Source organism: Schistocerca cancellata, chromosome 2 (assembly GCF_023864275.1).
Source record: "Schistocerca cancellata isolate TAMUIC-IGC-003103 chromosome 2, iqSchCanc2.1, whole genome shotgun sequence".
NCBI lineage: Eukaryota > Metazoa > Arthropoda > Insecta > Orthoptera > Acrididae > Schistocerca > Schistocerca cancellata.
The window spans coordinates 305,110,810-305,131,368 of record NC_064627.1 but is presented as its reverse complement, the minus strand read 5'-3'; the positions used below and the strand labels follow the sequence as shown (position 1 = coordinate 305,131,368).

The following is a 20,559-nucleotide window of genomic DNA, read 5'->3' as shown; positions in this document are numbered from 1 at the left end:
GTTAGTTGGTGGGAAAGCAGGCTACATGATGAAAGCGGGCACGGCAATATTGAGGATTGTCCTCGCAGCGGCAGGCCTCGTACTGCACATACTCCAGACAATGTGCAGAGAGTTAATGAATTGATGACTGCTGACAGACGTATCACTGAAGAAACTTCAAGCCCGACTGAGTAGTGTTCGACCACATCGGCAAAAGCAGGATGTTTTGCTGTTGCACGACAATGCACGGCCACATGTCACTCAAAAAACCATGGAAGCGATCACAAAACTCGGATGGACAACACTGAAACACCCGCCTTACAGTCCTGACCTGGCTCCATGTGACTATCATCTCTTTGGGAAACTGAAAGACTCTCTTCATGGAACAAGGTTTGAAAATGATGACTCCCTTGTGCACGCTGCCAAACAGTGGCTCCAACAGGTTGGTCCAGAATTTTACTGTGCGGGTATACGGGCACTGGTTCCAAGATGGCGTTAAGGCAGTAGGGAGGGATGGCAATTATGTGGAGAAATGAAAATATTTTTCCTAAAGGATGTATCTACACACTGTAAAACTTTCAAACATGTAGAATAAAAGATGGAGTTTAAAAAAAAATTGTGTGCATTTCTTTTGGAGTGACCCTCGTATGACACAAGGAAGGACGGGTGTCATTGGCCGATGACGCATGACCTGGCGTTCTGTTTCTGATCTGAAGCTACAGCACTCAAGAAAATGGAGATGCAACCGCCCCAGGCGTCGCTTTAGATGTGGCGTGTAGCAATGGCCCATTGCAAATTAACTTGCAGTACTCCACACCGCATTACCGCTGCCATTGTCCAGCGTATGGATGTCTCCATAATTGGAGACCGGAAAGTTACGGCGGCAGTCATTGCCCCAGGGATCAGATTGAGCGTAGGCATTACAACAGACATTCAGTGCTCTCCGTACACTTGTGCCATTCACCTACATCTACATCCGTATAGATACTCTGCAAATCACATTTAAGTGCCTGTCAGAGGGTTCATCGAACCACCTTGACTGTAATTTTCCATTAATCCAATGTCGAACACCGCGCGGATAAAACGAATATTGTATCTTTCCGTCGGAGCTCTGATTTCCCTTATTTTATTATTATGATTGTTTCTCCATATGTAGGTCGGAGTCGACAAAATATTTTGGCATTCGGAGGAGAAAGCTCGTGACTGATATTTCGTGAGAAGATTTCGGTGCAACGAAAAACGGCTTTGTTTTAGTGATGTCCATCCCAAATCCTGTATCGTTTCAGTGACACTCTCTCCCCTGTTTCGCTATAATACGAAACGTGGTGCCCTTATTTGAACTTTCTCGATGAACTCCGTTAATCCTATTTGGTAAGGATCCCACACTGCGGTACGTTACTTCTTTATCAAAATAAATCGTTGTAGTCTTATCTGTTTACAACTACAATAGTTTAAATCAGCATAAATGAAAATGCAAATGTTCGTTTGTTCAAAATCGTATGTTTCCGAAAGTTCTTGACCGACTCATTTGAAGTTTTGATACAACGTTGCATTCTAATACAGGCTTGTTTTTAGGTAATGTAAGACGTAACACCCCTTTTATTTCGTAAATGGTTAGACATATCGTAACGTGGTTTTTGGCAAACGTTATAGTGTCGAGGGCGACATATGGTTTTGTTTGGTTAATGCTTTTAGCGCTGGGATCAAGTAAGATATTGAAGTAAGTACTTTTTTAAAATGAAACCATGTAATTTTTATAGCGTCATTTGATAGCTCTTAAGAAGACAATGCCACGCGGGATTTTCCGAGCGGTCTGAGGCGCTGCAGTCATGGGCTGTGCGGCTGGTCCCGGCGGAGGTTCGAGTCCTCCCTCGGGCATGGGTGTGTGTGTTTCTCTTTAGGATAATTTAGATTAAGTAGCGTGTAAGCTTAGGGACTGATGACCTTAGCAGTTAAGTCCCATAAGATTTCACACACATTTTTGAAGAAGACAATTACAGCGATATTCCGTTTGTTAATGTTGACTATGAAATCTGTCATCATCATCATCATCATCATCATTTAAGACTGATTATGCCTTTCAGCGTTCAGTCTGGAGCATAGCCCCACTTATACAGTTCCTCCATGATCCCCTATTCAGTGCTAACATTGATGCCTCTTCTGATGTTAAACCTATTACTTCAAAATCATTCTTAACCGAATCCAGGTACCTTCTCCTCGGTCTGCCCCGACTCCTCCTACCCTCTACTGCTGAATCCATGAGTCTCTTGGGTAACCTTGTTTCTCCCATGCGTGTAACATGACCCCACCATTTAAGCCTGTTCGCCCTGACTGCTACATCTATAGAGTTCATTCCCAGTTTTTCTTTGATTTCCTCATTGTGGACACCCTCCTGCCATTGTTCCCATCTGCTAGTACCTGCAATCATCCTAGCTACTTTCATATCCGTAACCTCAACCTTGTTGATAAGGTAACCTGAATCCAACCAGCTTTCGCTCCCATACAACAAAGTTGGTCGAAAGATTGAACGGTGCACAGATAACTTAATCTTGGTACTGACTTCCTTCTTGCAGAAGAGAGTAGATCGTAGCTGAGCGCTCACTACATTAGCTTTGCTACACCTCGCTTCCAGTTCTTTCACTATGTCGCCATCCTGTGAGAATATGCATCCTAAGTACTTGAAACCGTCCACCTGTTCTAACTTTGATTCTCCTATTTGGCACTCAATCCGTTTATATTTCTTTCCCACTGACATTACTTTCGTTTTGGAGATGCTAGTCTTCATACCATAGTCCTTACATTTCTGATCTAGCTCTGAAATATTACTTTGCAAACTTTCAATCGAATCTGCCATCACAACTAAGTCATCCGCATATGCAAGACTGCTTATTTTGTGTTCACATATCTTAATCTCACCCAGCCAGTCTATTGTTTTCAACATCTGTCATTACAAAAATTCGAGGAATGTCCTGGGATATGAGAGCACATTGGCTGGAAACGGCTTTGCGCTGCAAACACAGCTAAACAGGCGTCTTGGATCAGACTGCATAGCTGCATACCGTTAGGTAGGCCTGTGCTACCAGAATAAAGCTTTATTTCCTCTAGAACCCACGTGCAACGTAGATCCAGATTCACCTATGAATATTGGATATGGAAATACGACATAGCCTGGAATCTAGCCTATTACAAAGAGCTTAGAAAAACTATTCAACATCTGTCTATCCTTCCATATTTACATGAGCTGAAATAGATAAAACAACAGTCCATTCTTTAAAAATAAACAGGTCTTATACGCTGCAAAAAGCAACTACTGCATTCAATATTTAAACATTAGAAGGAAGCTTTGACCTATCTTTTCCTGTACGTGGCTGTGTGCTTCTTAAAGGTAAAATACATGTTGTTGGACACCTGTCTCTACCTACACTGCTCTCAATTATACGGGGTGGTCCATTGATAGTGACCGGGCCAAATATCTCACGAAATAAGCATCAAACGAAAAAACTACAAAGAACGAAGCTCGTCTAGCTTGAAGGGGGAAACCAGATGGCGCTATGGTTGGCCCACTAGATGGCGCTGCCACAGGTCAAACGGATATCAACTGCGTTTTTTTAAATAGGAACCCCCATTTTTTATTACATATTCGAGTAATACGTAAAGAAATATGAATGTTTTAGCTGGACCACTTTTTTGCTTTGTGACAGATGGCGCTGTAATAGTCACAAACGTATAAGTACGTGGTATCACGTAACATTCCGTCAGTACGGACGGTATTTGCTTCGTGATACATTAGCCGTGTTAAAATTGACAGATTACCAATTGCGGAAAAGGTCGATATCGTGTTGATGTATGGCTATTGTGATCAAAATGCCCAACGGGCATGTGCTATGCATGCTGCTCGGTATCCTGAACGACATCATCCAAGTGTGCAGACCGTTCGCCGGATAGTTACGTTATTTAAGGAAACAGGAAGTGTTTAGCCACATCTGAAACGTCAACCACGACCTGCAACAAATGATGATGCCCAAGTAGGTGCTTTTGCTACTGTCGCGGCTAATCCGCACATCAGTAGCAGACAAACTGCGCGAGAATCAGGAATCTCAAAAACGTTGGTGTTAAGAATGCTACATCAACATCGATTGCACCCCTACCATATTTCTATACACCAGGAATTGCATGGCGACGACTTTGAACGTACAGTTCTGCCACCGAGCACAAGAGAAATTACGGGACGATGACAAATTTTTTGCACGCGTTCTATTTAGCGACGAAGCGTCATTCACCAACAGCGGTAACGTAAACCGGCATAATATGCACTATTGGGCAACGGAAAATCCACGATGGCTGCGACAAGTGGAACATCAGCGACCTTGGCGGATTAATGTATGGTGCGGCATTATGGGAGGAAGGATAATTGGCCCCATTTTATCGATGGCAATCTAAATGGTGCAATGTATGCTGATTCCCTACGTAATGTTCTACCGATGTTACTACAAGATGTTTCATTGCATGACAGAATGGCGATGTACTTCCAACATGATGGATGTCTGGCACATAGCTCGCGTGCGGTTGAAGCGGTACTGAATAGCATATTTCATGACAGGTGGATTATCGTCGAAGCACCATATCATGGCCCGCACGTTCACCGGACCTGACGTCCCCGGATTTCTTTCTGTGGGGAAAGTTGAAGGATATTTGCTCTCGTGATCCACCGACAACACCTGACAACATGCGTCAGCGCATTGTCAATGCATATGCGAACATTGGGGAAGGCGAACTACTCGCTGTTGAGAGGAATGTCGTTACACGTATTGCCAAATACATTGAGGTTGACGGACATCATTTTGAGCATTTATTGCATTAATGTGGTATTTACAGGTAATCACGCTGTAACAGCATGCGTTCGCAGAAATTATAAGTTCACAAAGGTACATGTATCACATTGGAACAACCTAAATAAAATGTTCAAACGTACCTACGTTCTGTATTTCAATTTAAAAAACCTACCTGTTACCAACTGTTCGTCTAAAAATTGTGAGCCATATGTTTGTGGCTATTACAGCGCCATCTATCACAAAGTGAAAAAAGTGGTTCAACTAAAACATTCATATTTCTTTACGTACTACACGAATATGTAATAAAAATTGGGCTTCCTATTTAAAAAAACGTAGTTGATATCCGATTGACCTATGGTAGCGTCATCTAGCGGACCAACCATAGCGCCATCTGGTTTCCCCCTTGAAGCTAGACAAGTTTCGTTCTTTGTAGTTTTTTCGTTTAACACTTATTTCGTGAGATATTTGGCCCAGTCACGATCAATGGACCACCGTGTATATAAGTAAGGCGTTAGTTTCTTCAAAATCTCAAATCTCCAAAAGTTCTTCACGAATCACTGAGATTTTGACACAACATTGGATTCGAATATTCAAGTATTTTTATGCATCTACTGGGGCGACAACTGGTACATTGTAATAAAAGGGCAAAAGTTATAAAAATTTAGATGTTGGGTTGTTCAAACTTTTTAATCCCCGAAAGTTCTTGACCGACAGCTTTGAAATTATGACACAACGTTGAATTTCAATATGGGCGTGTTTTTAGGTATAAAGGAAAACATGGTTGCCCAAAATCTCGAAATGTATCGTTCTGATTTACTTCAAATTTTTATAGGTTGCTGTAATAAACGTTTAGACGCATTATTTATACAATAATGAACCGCTGTTAAGAAACAGGAAAGTTTCATTTATAGCTTATTGATTTTTGATTAGAAGATTAGAATACTACTACAGACTCTGGATTTGCTACAACAATAAATAAGACTCAAGGTCAGAGATAGGAAGGAAGAGGGGTAATTGACAGAGGTGTGGGAGGAAATGAACATAGAAAATGGGAAGCAGGGAATGGACTGAGAGGGTGCAAGAGGAGATGGAGAGAGAGGGGGGGAGACAAGACGGGCAGATAAAGGGGGAGAAGGTGGTGGACAGAGAGGAGGACAGAGGGGCGGGGGGCAGGAGGAAAATGGGGAGATGGAGAGAGAAAGGGGGGGAGGAGAAATGGGCAGAGAGAGGGGGAGGAGGTGATAGACAGGGGAAAGGAGGAGATGGACAAAGAAAGGGGGAGGGGAAAATGGACAGAGACAGGGGAGAGGAGGAAATTAGAAACGTGCGGTTTCTCTTTTCTTTTCCATTGAATTAGACTGAGCCACAGTGAAGCATTGGCGGTACAGCTAGTGTTTAATATGAGAAATACAAGCTCGCAGTTTTACCTTCTAGCGTTTCCACCACTGGCATTTTTCTTGTTGGTTTGAACGCAGCTCACACCACTGTTTCTGCGTAAGTTGTGAAAAAATCACTAACGTGTTCATTTTTGTATCCCTTAGCAATGTAGAGTAAAGTGACAAAAAATTTGGAAAGAATTTAGTGTCCCTTCACAACAGAACTATTACAGAGTGGCACTTTTGAAAGAGGCACGGCCGATTCTTTTCCCCCATCTTAGCTGAAGTCAAGTTTCTGCTCTGCCTCGAATGACTTCATAGTCGACGGGACTTTAAATACTAATTATTCTTTCCTTTCTTTCGTTCCTCTCAACAAGGGAATATCCTTGGCATCAAAGCTGGATTATCTGTGTGTCACTCGATCTCATAAGTTGATAGAATCTGTAATTAGAACTGTGTGCATATTCCACGTTGCAGGATGCATCATCAATGTGTATTCATTTATGATTAACAGTATATTGTAACTTGTTATGTAATTTAGCTTACGAATGAGTTAACTAACAACATTATTTGTCTTACACAGCATCAGTCTAGATCCAGACGAAGAGGGCACGGATGATGGCCTGTTTGAAGGGCTGAAAAAGTTTCTGGAGGAGGACTTGAGTATCGAAGAGCAAAATCATTTTCTTGGAACAACGGCGCCGGCAATGGTACAACGAGCTCTTCAACTGAAACAGCTCAAGCCTCCTAGCGGACTACACTTCAGTCTCCAACAGCAAGGTAGCCGATTACCTAATTCCTCTTAAGCACAACTATCTCCTGAATTCTCTTAAACGCATTTTTTTCCATCTCTACGTTTCTGAAATGACTGCAGCTCATACCTTAAGCTTTAATTCAACATTTCACAAAAATCAGGTTAATTTCTACACAGTATATTAAAGCTCCCATCAACTGCCACACTTAAACTTTGAGGAGATCGGCAACACTTTCGGTGTTGAAAGAAACTGAAATTTCAGAGTTGTATTAACAAGTGCAAAAAACAACTTGAACACGTAGTTAACACTTGGAAGCTGACGTGTGTGATTCAGGGGCATCCTTAAGGAAAATAAAGAATGAAAAGCTGTTTCTTTTAGAACTTACGACAGATAACGAATGGAATAAAAGTATTAGTATTCTGCGTGATTACTTTCACGCGAACAGATTCCTCAACTCACCGGTTTGCTCTGTCTCATTTACAACGATTAGGGTAACTTCAAGAGCCATTATCGTTAACCTCTGGCGGTGTTCGGAAAACCGGAATCGTGTAACTTCTTTGAGGTGGAGAACGGCTTGGCGGTATTACGTAACTGTTCTCCGGTGGTATCTGGCCATTGTCAGAAGGTTAATGCAGAGCTTCTTTCTTCTTCTTCTTCGGCTTACCCACTTCATCATTCATTGCAAGGTTTACGTATTGCATGCCCTCGTTCATCCATTCTTTTTCATCGTGTCGTGTTGTACCTATAATGTCACTTCAGTTCAACAAGAGAAAAATATGTGTGTTGTCTGCTTGAGTAATATGTACACGACTTGTATATTTTCATATTTAAATCGTTATGAGCACATGTCTGAAGAGGGAAGTGGCACCAACCAGGCATTTGGCTGTTTTGAGTATAAAATAAGAACTTTCTGCTACACACTGGGATCGTTGTTTTAACTCTGGGCCTATCAATAAATAACTGACGACACTCAAAGAATATAGTCCTTTTTTAAGCAAAACTTCGAAGTGGAAGAGTAAAATGTGTTAAAAACCAAAAGCTTTTTCCTGTGCAGGGTCAAAAGTGCTCAGTCTCATAATTTGAAATGTTGTGTGCACCCTCTGTCGTCATTTACACTTAGGTGACAAAAGTCGTAGGATACCTACTAAATCGCGACGGAACTTCTTTTGGCTGGCGTAGTCCAGTACCCCGACGAGACATTGACTCAACAACTCGTTGGAAGTACCTTGCAAAATTATTGACCCATGCTCCCTCTATAGCCGTCCCTAATTGCGAAGGTATTGACGGTGCAGGAATTTTTGAACGAACTGACCTCTCGATTATGTTCCATAAATGTTCCATGTGATTCATATCGGGCGATCTAGGTGGGAAATCAAACGCTCGAATTGTCCAGAATGTCTTCCAAAGCAATCGCGAACAATTATGGCCTGGTGACAAATCGTGCATTGTCTTCCATAAACATTCCACCGTTGTTTGGGGGCATGAAGTCCATGAATGATTGCAGATTGTCTCAGTTGGTTCAGCTGGACCGGAGAACCCAGTCCATTCCACGTAAACAAGTGCTTGTTGACAACTTGGGTCTATTACTTCGTGGGGTCCGCGCCACGCTCGAACCCTACCACCAGCTCTTACCAACTCACATCGGGACTCATCTGACCAGGCCACGGTTTTTCCGTCGTCTGTTATCCAACCGATACTGTCTCACGAGTCCAGGAGAGGCGCTGCTGACGATGTTGTACTGTTAGCAAAGGCACGCGCGTCGCTCGTCTGCTGCCATAGCCCATTAACGCCAAATTTCGCCGCATTGTCCCAACAGATACGTTCTGTGGTTATTTCACGCAGCGTCGCTTGTGTGCTAGCATTAACAGCTCTACGCAGACGCCGCTGCTATCGGTCGTTAAGTGAAGGCCATCGGCCACTGCGTTGCCCGTGATGAGAGGTAATGCCTGAAACATGGTACTGTCAGCGCACTCTTGGATCTTGGCATACTGAATTCCCAAATGATTTCCCAAATGGAATATGCCATTACCATTGCTCGTTCAGGGTCTATTAGCCGACCGGTGTGGCCGTGCGGTTCTAGGCGCTTCAGTCTGGAACCACGTGACCGCTACGGTCGCAGGTTCGAATCCTGCCTCGGGCATGGATGTGTGTGATGTCCTTAGATTAGTTAGGTTTAATTAGTTCTAAGTTCTAGGCGAATGATGACCTCAGAAGTTAAGTCGCGTAGTGCTCAGAGCCATTTTTTTTTCAGGGTCTATTAATTCCTGTCGTGCGGCCATAATCACGACGGAAATCTTTTCACATGAATCACCTGAGTGCAAGTGACAGCTCTGCCAATGCCCTACCCATTTATACCTGTGTAAGCGGGAGAAATACGTACATATATGTACATCGCTGTCCCATGACGTTTGCCACTTCAGTGTATTGTACGCAATAACGAAGCGTAGAATAACAATCAGAAACAGAAGCAATGCAGTTTTCGGCAGCGAAAATCTACCTCTTCCCTCCAAGATTGATTGTCGACCATCAAGGCCGCAGTCCCCTTCAACAAACAGTCTATCAATAACCAGACTAAGATGTAAGTCATCGTAAACAACCTACTGGGACAAAATGCTGGTTCAAAATGGCTCTAAGCACTATGGGACTTTACATCTGAGGTCATCAGTCCTCTAGACTTAGAACTACTTAAGGCTAACTAACATAAGGACATTACACACATCCATGCCCGAGGCAAGATTCGAACCTGCGACCGTAGCAGCAACGCGGTTCCGGACTGAAGCGCCTAGAACAGCGACCGGCAAAATACTGGTCGCCCGCAGTAGACGGTAAAGAACTGGTACGAGGCAGTCATATGACCCAGGGAAAGTCTTATTATTAACTGGTAATCTGCATAAATTAAATTATCTTGTGAGCCTTCTATAGACTTAGGGAATGGTAAGCTGTAAGCTGGCTGCAAACCCCCCCCCACCCCCCCCCCCCCCCCCGTCCCTCTCGCCGTACACACACGCTACTGTAATGTTTGTTCAAAGTCAGAAGTATTTGGAACACATCGTGTCGACTGTTCTCTTTTTTCTGTGGGTGGATGAATAACTGATGAATAACAGTAATTGTCCCTATATTTGCGCTGAGGTGACAAAAGCCATGGGATAGCGATTTCCACATATAGAGACGGCGGTAGAATCACATATAAAAGATCAGTGCATTGGAGGAGCTGCCATTTGCACTCGGAAGATTTGTGTTAAATAGGTGTACAACGTTATTGTGGTCACACGACGGAAATTAACAGAGTTTGAAGGCGAACGGTAGTTGGAGCTAGACGATTGGGACACAGTGTGAAGAAAGTGCCAAGAATATCAAATTTCAGGCATTGCCTCTCATAATGGACAATGCAGCGGCTGACGGCCTTCATCTAACGACCGAGAGCAGCGGCGTTTGCATAGAGTAGTCAGTGCTAGCAGACGAGCAGTACTGCATGAAGTAGTTGCAGAAATCATTGTAGGGCGCACGATGAATGTATCCGTTAGAACAGTACGGCGAAGTATGGAGTTAATTGGCTATGGCAGCAGATGACCGACGTGAGTGCCTTTGCTAACAGCACGACATCGCCTCTCCTGGGCTCGCTATAAATTCAGTTGGACGCTAGACGACTGGAAAACCGTGTCCAGGTCAGATAAGCCCCGATATTAGTTCGTAAGAGCTGATGGTGGGGGTCGAGTGTATCTCAGGCCCCGTACAGCCATGGACCCAAATTGTCAACAAGGCACTGTGCAAGCTGGTGGGGGCTCCATAATGTTATGAACTGTGTTTACATGGAATGAACTGTGTCCTCTGGACCAATTCACCGGTCATTGATTGGAATTGGTTATGTTCGGATACCTGGAGACTATTTGCAGCCATTCATAGATTTCTTGTTCCCAAACAACGATGGAATTTTTATGGATGACAATGCGGCGTCTCACTGTCCACAGCTGTTCGTAATTGGTTTGAAGAACATTCCGGACAATTTGAGCGAGTGATTTGGCCACCCAGATCGCCCGACATGAACCCCATTGAACATTTATAGTACATAATCAAGAGATCAATCCATATACAAAATCGTGCATCATGAACACTTTCGCAAACATGGACAGCCGTGCATAGAGGCAGCACGGCTCAATATTTCTGCAGGACGCTTCCAACGACTTGTTGAATCCATGCCACGTCGCGCTGAATCAAATTATTTTGTCATCAGTCTTTCGGTTGGTTTTGATACGGCCCGCCACGGATTCCTCTCCTGTGACAACCTCTTCATCTCAAAGCAGCACTTGCAAACTACGTCCTCATTTATTTGGTGGTTGGTGAATGTATTCCTGTTTCTGTTTTCCTCTACAGCTTTATCCTCTACAGCTCCCTCTAGTACCATGTAAGTTGTTCCATGGTGTCTTAACAGATATCCTACCATCCTGTCCCTTCTTCTTGTCAGTGTTTTCTACACCTTCCTTTCCTTGCCGATTCTCTTGAGAACCCCTTAATTCCTCGTCTTATCAGTCCACCTGACTTTCAACATTTTTCTATAACACCACATCTCAAATACTTCGATTCGCTTCTTCTCTGATTTTCCCACAGTCCATGCCTCACTACCACACAATGCCGCGCTCCAAAAATATCTCAGGAATTTCTTTCTCAAATAAAAGCTTACGGTTGATACTAGTAGACTTCTCTTGGCCAGGAATGACCTTTTTGCCATTGCTAGTCTGCTCTTGATGTCCTCCTTTCTCCGACTGTCATGGGTTATTTTGGTGCCTATTTTGCAGAATTTCTTAGCTTCATCTGCTACGTGATCACCCACCCTGATGTTAAGTTTCTCGCTGTTCTCATTTCTCCTACTTCTCACTACTTTCGTCTTTCTTCGATTTACTATCAATCCATATTCTGTACTCATTAGTGTTCTGTATTCATTAGACTGTTCATTCCACTCATCAGATCCTGTAATTCTTCTTCACTTTCACTCAGGATAGCACTGTCAGCAGCGAATCTTGTCACTGATAGCCTTTCACCTTGAATTTTAATTTTACTTTCAAACCTTTATTTCCATCATAGCTTCATCGGTGTGTAGATTGAACAGTGGAGGACGAAAGACTACATACCTATCTTACACACTTTTTAGTCAGAGACTGCGTTCTTCGTCTCCCAGCGTTATTGCTCCCTCTTGGTTCACATTGCATTTCCCTAAAGCGTACCACTATTTTTCTCAGAGAATCGAACATCTTGCACCATTCATCATTGTCGAACACTTTTTCCAGGTCGAAGTATCTTATGATGGTGTCTTGATTTTTCTTCAGTCTTGCTTGCATTATCAACTGCAAAGTCAGAATTGCCTCTCTGGTGCCTTTATCCGTGCTAAACGCAAATTGATCCTCATTTAGCACTTCCTCAAGTTTCTTTTTCATTCTTTTGTGTATTATTCTTGCCAGCAACTTGGATGCACGAGCTGTTAAGGTGGTCGAGAATTCTCGCATTTGCCACCTCTTGTAATCTTGCGAATTGTGTGGATGACGTTTATCTGAAAATCAGATTTTATATCACCAAACTCATACATTCTACACAACAACATCAACAGTCGGTTTTTTTTTTTTTGCCACTTCCTCGAATGATATTAGAAATTCTGATGGAATGTTATCGATCCCTACTGCCCTATTCGATATTAAGTCTTCCAACGCTCTCTTAAATTTTAATTCTAGAACTGAATCCCCTAACTCTTCTACATCGTCTCCTGTTTCATCTCCTATCACGTTATAAGGTAAGTCTTCCTCCTCATAGAGGGCTTCAATGTACTCTTTCCACCTATCCGCTCTCTCCTTTGCATTTAACAGTGGAATTGCCATTGCATCCTTAATGTTAACGCCCTTCGTTTTTAATTTCACCAAAGATTGTTTTGACTTTTCTATTGCTGAGTCAGTCCCTCCGACAATCATTTCTTTTTCAATTTCTTCAATAGTCTTGCAGCCATTTCTCCTTAGGTTCTCTGTACTTCCTATTTATTTCATTCCTAAGTGACTTGTATTTCTATATTGTTGAATTTCCCTGAACATTTTTGTGTTTCCTTGTTTCATCGATCAACTTAAGTATTTCTTGTGTTACCAACGGTTTCTTTGCAGTTATCGTCTTTGTACTTACGTTTTTCTTTCCAACTTCTGTTATTGCCCTCTTTAGAGATGTCTATTCCTCTTAAACTGAACTGCCTACTGAGCTATTCCTTATCACAATATCTATAGTCTCAGAGAACTTCAAGCGTATCTCCTCACTTCTTAGTATTTCCGTATCCCACTTCTTTGTGCATTGATTCTCCCTGACTCGTCTTTTAAAATTCAATCTACTCTCCATCACTACTAAATTATGATCTGTGTCTCCTGGGTACTCCTTACAATCCAGTATCTCCGCCTGTCCGTGATGTAATCTAACTGGTATCTTCCCGTATCTCCCGGCCTGTACACCTAAACTATTGCTGTCGGTGTTGGTTTACTGTCGATTATGATGAGAACAACCCTATCACTGAACTCCTCACAGTAACTCACTCTCTGCCCTATTCAACTGATAACGAATCGTTCTCTCGTTATACCATTTTCTGCTGCTGTTGATATTACCCTATACTCATCTGACCATAAATCCTCTTCTTTCCCTTTCACTTCACTGACCACCTCACTATATCTTCACTTTTCAGATTGTCTTGCTTACCTATCACGTGCAAAATTCTGACATTCCGTGGTCCGTCTCGTAGAACGTTATCCTTTCGTTAGATATTCAATCTTTTTCTCGTGGTCACCTTCCACTTTCCTGGTGGCTACACCTGTTATTAAAGAAGAGATTGCTGTATGGTGTGGCAAGTGGCAGTTGACGCTAAATAAGGAAAAGTGTGAAGTGATCCACATGAGTTCCAAAAGAAATACGTTTGAATTCGATTACTCGATAAATAGTACAATTCTCAAGGCTGTCAATTCAACTAAGTACCTGGGTGTTAAAATTACGAACAACTTCAGTTGGAAAGACCACATAGATAATATTGTGAGGAAGGCGAGCCAAAGGTTGCGTTTCATTGGCAGGACACTTACAAGATGCAACAAGTCCACTAAAGAGACAGCTTACACTACACTCGTTCGTCCTCTGTTAGAATATTGCTGCGCGGTGTGGGATCCTTACCAGGTGGGATTGACGGAGGACATCGAAAGGGTGCAAAAAAGGGCAGCTCGTTTTCTATTATCACGTAATAGGGGAGAGAGTGTGGCAGATATGATACGCGAGTTGGGATGGAAGTCATTAAAGCAAAGACGTTTTTCGTCGCGGCGAGATCTATTTACGAAATTTCAGTCACCAACTTTCTCTTCCGAATGCGAAAATATTTTGTTGAGCCCAACCTACATAGGTAGGAATGATCATCAAAATAAAATAAGAAAAATCAGAGCTTGAACAGAAAGGTTTAGGTGTTCGTTTTTCCCGCGCGCTGTTCGGGAGTGGAATGGTAGAGAGATAGTATGATTGTGGTTCGATGAACCCTCTGCCAAGCACTTAAATGTGAATTGCAGAGTAATCATGTAGATTTAGATGTAGATGTAGACCAGCATTTCATTTTGCAACGGCTTATCTCGCGCTTACATAAACATGTGATCTTGCAATGTTAATCACATAAATGTGTTACCTAAACAAATGTATTTCTAAAATTTCATCACTCTGCATTAATTATTATTTGCTGTTTTGCAATTTTTTTCCGTCAGTGTATTTTGAATGTCATGTTTCTTTTGTTGACTGGATTTTATTACAACAGCGCTAATTAATTTAATGTCCCTTGCTACAAATAAGTACGGCATTTCAATCCGCATTCATGAGTGCTTGTTACTTCAATGTCAAAAATTATACAATAGCAGCTGATCGGTGCGAGTCGCACATACCAGTGTGTTGTCTGTATAGAGAGACAAACAATAAAACATTCCCTCTCACATCCTCCAATCCTGAAATGGCAGCTCTACTTACCTACCTGCCCCTGGGGTAAGTGGCGAACTTTACTTGTATTGTATTGTATTGTATGGAATTGGGGACCTAGAAACGACGGAGAGGCTTCGTCCCCCCCGTAGCCCTCAGTGGTTCACAACCGCCCAACAGGCTACAGCAGTCCACTCACCCCACCACCGCCCCACACCGAACCCAGGGTTATTGTGCAGTTCGGCCCCCATTGGACACCCCCACCCCCTCCCCCCCGGGAACGTCTCATACCAGACGAGTGTACCTCAAATGTTTGCGTGGTAGATTATGGTGTACACGTACGTGTAGAAAGTGTTCACGCAGCAATAGCCGACGTAGTGTAGCTGAGGCAGAATAAGGGGAACCAGCCCGCATTCGTCGAGGCAGATGGAAAACCTCCTTAAAAACCATCCACAGGCTTGCCGGCACACCGGACCTCGACTCTAATCCGCCGGGCGGATTCGTGCCGGGGACCGGCACGCCTTCCCGCCCGGAAAGCAGTGCGTTGGACCGCACGGCTAACCGGGCGGGCGAAATTTACTTAGGTCACGACCGAAATCACCGACATTAATTAAAATTAGGCGCATCATGAATTACCCCTTACTGTCTCTCTAAGTATGTTTGTTTGCTATTGAGCAGAACAATGCTCTCTTTAAGAAGCTCTTAATGTCAGTTGACTTTTCGATTCGGCTGTTAGTTGTTGAACGCATATTATTACAAAATGGGTGATATCCAGGGACCGAACGAATACTTGATACGGATCGCTGTTTGACGACCACTGTTCTGCATCATCATAATCAGTATGCTTGTACAATTCTGTCTTTAAAGACAACAGCCGTGTTCACAGAGCTGCACGGATATGTTTCTACTGTGACAAACACTCGGTCTGCCGGCCGGTGTGGCCGAGCGGTTCTAGGCGCTTCAGTCTGAAACCACGCGACCGCTACGGTCGCAGGTTCGAATCCTGTCTCGGGCATGGATGTGTGTAATGTCCTTAGGTTAGTTAGGTTTTAGTAGTTCTCAGTTACAGAGGACTGATGACCTCAGATGTTAAGTCCCATAGTGCTCAGAGCCATTTGAACCAAATGACGACAGAAGAGGGGGAAATTAATGTTCTTGCTCCGTTGCAGTTGATCGGCATGTTAGCTGCCGCGCAATCGCACGAGGGAATAGTTGATCAGGCAAGTGCCCTACGCATTCTTGGTCGTCATAGGTTCCGTACGTATCACGTCTCTCTCTATCACGTGGAAACGATTATGAGAATCGTGGTAACTTGCGTACATGGACGTTAAGATAGGATACTGTACGTGTAACGGGTGTCTTGTTTAGTGCTGAAGCCACGTTTACCAATCATGGCCAGGTAAATAAACCGCCGAAACATGCGCTACTGATTTGTTTACAGTTGCCATTAGATTCGTCAGGTGGAACATCAGCGTCCATGGAGTGTAAAAGTGTGGTACGGGATAGTGAACCATTAGGTTATTTATAGATGGAACACCGAACACACACAAGGATCGCAGTCTCGTAACAGACCACCTTCCATGGATGCCAGAAGACGTTCTGCAGATTATGAGGAACCTGTGATACCGACTCGATGTCTGTCCAGCCAATAGTGCACGAAGTACTACAGAATGTCTTCACTAATTGTTTCCAAATCCAGTGGCGACTCATGAGTAGTTAACAAATTTTCAGATTCAGATAAATATGAGGGACTGAAATTAATAGCATCTGCTGTATAACCGTTTTGCTTATCAGCGTATTTATACAACTATATCCACTGCCAATAATAGTAATAATAATAATAATAATAATAATAATAATAATAATAATAATAATAATAATAATCCCCGTGGAGGCCCGGGAAAAGAAAAAGATAGACAAAGACTAACAAGAATACTGAAAACAGAATTGACAGCAAGAAACAAGAGAAAAGCTATAAATACTTATTCTATACCAATATTGACCTACTCATTTGGAGTAGTGAAATGGAGTAACACAGACCTAGAAGCACTCAATACACTTACACGATCACAATGCCACAAATATAGAATACATCACATACATTCAGCAACAGAAAGATTCACATTAAGCAGAAAGGAAGGAGGAAGGGGATTTATCGACATAAAAAACCTACGTTATGGACAGGTAGACAATTTAAGAAAATTCTTTCTAGAACGAGCAGAAACTAGCAAAATACACAAAGCAATCACTCATATAAATACATCGGCTACACCACTGCAATTTCATAACCACTTCTACAACCCTCTAGATCACATAACATCAACAGATACGAAGAAAGTAAATTGGAAAAAGAAAATACTACATGGCAAGCACGCGTATCATCTAACACATCGATCAAGACGCATCCAACACATGGCTAAGAAAAGGCAATATATACAGTGAGACGGAAGGATTCATGATTGCAATACAGGATCAAACAATAAACACCAGATATTACAGCAAGCATATTATTAAAGATCCCAATACCACAACAGATAAATGCAGACTTTGCAAACAACAAATAGAAACAGTAGATCACATCACAAGCGGATGTACAATACTAGCAAATACAGAATACCCCAGAAGACATGACAATGTAGCAAAAATAATACATCACCAGCTTGCCATAAAACATAAACTAATAAAACAACACGTTCCCACATACAAGTATGCACCACAAAATGTACTGGAGAATGGTGAATACAAATTATACTGGAACAGAACCATTATAACAGATAAAACAACACCACATAACAAACCTGACATCATACTCACCAATAAAAAGAAGAAATTAACACAACTAATCGAAACATCCATACACAATACAACAAATATACAAAAGAAAACAGGATGAAAAATTGAAAAATACATCCAACTGGCTGAGGAAGTCAAGGACATGTGGTATCAGGATAAAGTTGACATTATACCAATTATACTATCAACTACAGGAGTCATACTACACAATATCCACCAGTACATCAATGAAATACAGCTACATCCAAACTTATATATACAACTACAGAAATCCGCAATTATTGATACATGTTCAATCACCCGAAAGTTCCTAAATGCAATATAACATATTCTGTACAGTTAAAAGGAAGTCACACTTGATCAAGGTCTGCGTCACTTTTATTTTTGACCAGGCATAACGTCTGAGAAAAGAAAGAATAATAATGATAATAATAACAATATGCATAACTTCTCTGAGAAAAGAAAGTACTGTTTTTGTGGAATTTTCTTGTTTTGTACGTAATAAAGTATAGTTTCGTTATTCTCCTTTTCGCATTTTTGAGTAAGTGGGAGTTTTTTTGTTTCTTTATTTTTTTTTCAGAGAATTGTACAAGATCCCTAACACAGTCATTTGTTAACGAATTAGCTTCTGGGCTGAAAATGAGACATTCTTACATGTCTCATTTACAGTCAACACCTTACACTCATTTTACACTTCTTTGTTAAATGTTCGCTTGTAGACATGCTTATTTGATTCCATCACTTTTTCTGGGAGGCCTTAGTTCCTTTGCGATTAAATTTTCCTGGTAATTTTCTTTTCTGTTAGCACTTAAAACAGTTTCAACGGAACAACCAACTCCAAACAAAAACTGTCATTCATGGAAATGATTAAATTCAAGTAGTACTGTCTACCAACATGGGCACTTGGCTAGAATGCAGATGAAGTTCTGAGAATCACAATGACCAAAAGCACACCACCTTCGATCCCACATTTAGGTTAACATCAGAGAAATCAGTGAGACAGCTTTTCATGGAAGTTTATGTGTACAATATGGGCCTACTGCACAGATAAACCAAACCCACGACATCATCAACAGATGCCAGATGCATGAATATATCGACGTTGATTTGCTTTGTGTTTCTCACCACCTCAAGAGGATTACTGTGTGATAAAATCAAAAAACTTAATATAATTTATCTCTCTCGTAATGTCAAAAAATACCGATGTCCAATCTAATTTTACTATGCAGTGAGTGAATTGGCATATGAGATGAGTGTGCTACCATCTAGCGCGATTTACGTTAAGCAAACGTCTGTTGCAGTGTGCTACTGCCTGGTGGCACTGACATAAATTTGTAGCTGAGTGCCTGGGGCTAGCTGTGCACGCCGTGAACCGTGCAAGTTGTTTATCAAATGCGTTTGTATTTGGCCCGTAAGGCAATTACGTCACGCCAGTTGTGCATGCGCAAAAGCTCCTTAAAACGTGCACAACTTAAGGTGTGCTCGCGACACTGTTGCCAAATTTCATAGGTTTAGAGAAATGGCAATGTAGCAAAACAATATAGCATACATAGCCGTGTATTTCAGATTCATCTATGTTGTGTTTAACAGCATTCATAGTAAAATAACCAATAAATCCGCAAGGTGTCAAAAGGTAGGGTGTTCACGTGCTCTTACACAACAGCCGCCACTGTCCAAATTGTTGGATTGGACGCAGGGGACATGCGCCTTGGCCGGCCAGTTCCCCGGATTTGACGCCTGCAGGCTTCTTTCTTTGGGGAAATGAAAGACACTGTCTACAATGTTACACTAATTACACCCGATTATATGCAACGACGTATTACTGCACGCTGTGCGGACGTCTCCACTGAAATGCTGCCACATGTGCAAGTCTTTCATACCAGGCTCGGGGCGTGTATTGCCGCTGCCGGTGGTCATTTGAACTCAACTTGTAACGGTCAGTTGCTCGTTACTGGTCAGAATCCACATAACTAGCGTACTCACTTATGTTGTTCTTTAGTGTACGCTACCACAGGTATTGTGCAAGTGTCGATGTCGGAACTCTTCAAAATACAATATACCGTAAACGACTCGTACTAGAACCCTCCAACAAACACCACTGACATTCTAATTTACCCTCATTTTAGTTTGTTAATGTCAATGAGCATTGCTCCATTTAAAAAAGTTTGTTTACGCAAAAAATAAACTGTGTACGTATTATTAAAAACTGTTTGTTGGCTAACAATGCGCGCCCCTGCCTACCAGTCCAGTCTGAAAACCGCCCATCGTTAGCACTTTCCATTCCAGCATCAGTAGAAAGTTTTAGGTGATTCAACCTTTGTATAGCAACAACTTGGTGGGTACAAAATATGAAATACATGAATCTGTTACTTTAGACGCTCCAGGTTTATGGAAAAGAACAAACATAATTGTTTTCAAAACTACAGTATCTTAAAAAATTGTGATAGCTCAGCTGTTGTTGTTTCAAAACATGAGTATTCTATGGCAGATCAGGAAATTGGTTCTGCTTTGTTCTCACTTATGCTTTCGTCGTTCATTCCATTTTCATGCAAAATAATACTGTGAGGTGCAGTGAAAATTGATAAATTAGATGATATACGAGGTGTGTTTTTTAAGTAAGTACCGTTTTGAAATTAAAAAAAGATGTGCTAAGATATCTCAATAATTTTATTTTTACATGAAAGCCTGTACCTTAATCTACTTTTCTACATAATTTCCGTCAATATTGAGGCACTTATGATAACGTTGTACCAGTTCTTGAATACCCTCCTCATCGAAGTCTGCCGCCTGACTTGATAACCACTGCACCAGCACTGTTTTGACTTCGTCATCGTCTTGAAGACGCTGACCACCCAGGTGTTTCTTCAAGCG

The 20,559-nt window shown here is 42.0% G+C and overlaps 1 protein-coding gene across 2 annotated transcripts in view; it reads left to right on the top strand.

The window, feature by feature from the left end:
- LOC126161688 (uncharacterized) overlaps positions 1 to 20,559 on the top strand; it is a 475,857-nt gene that overhangs the window by 381,302 nt on the left and 73,996 nt on the right. For both annotated transcript variants that reach the window (XM_049917704.1, XM_049917703.1), the window contains exon 4: positions 6,771 to 6,967. In XM_049917704.1, coding sequence (XP_049773661.1) covers positions 6,771 to 6,967 — 197 coding nt within the window. The remainder of the gene's footprint in view (positions 1 to 6,770; positions 6,968 to 20,559) is intronic.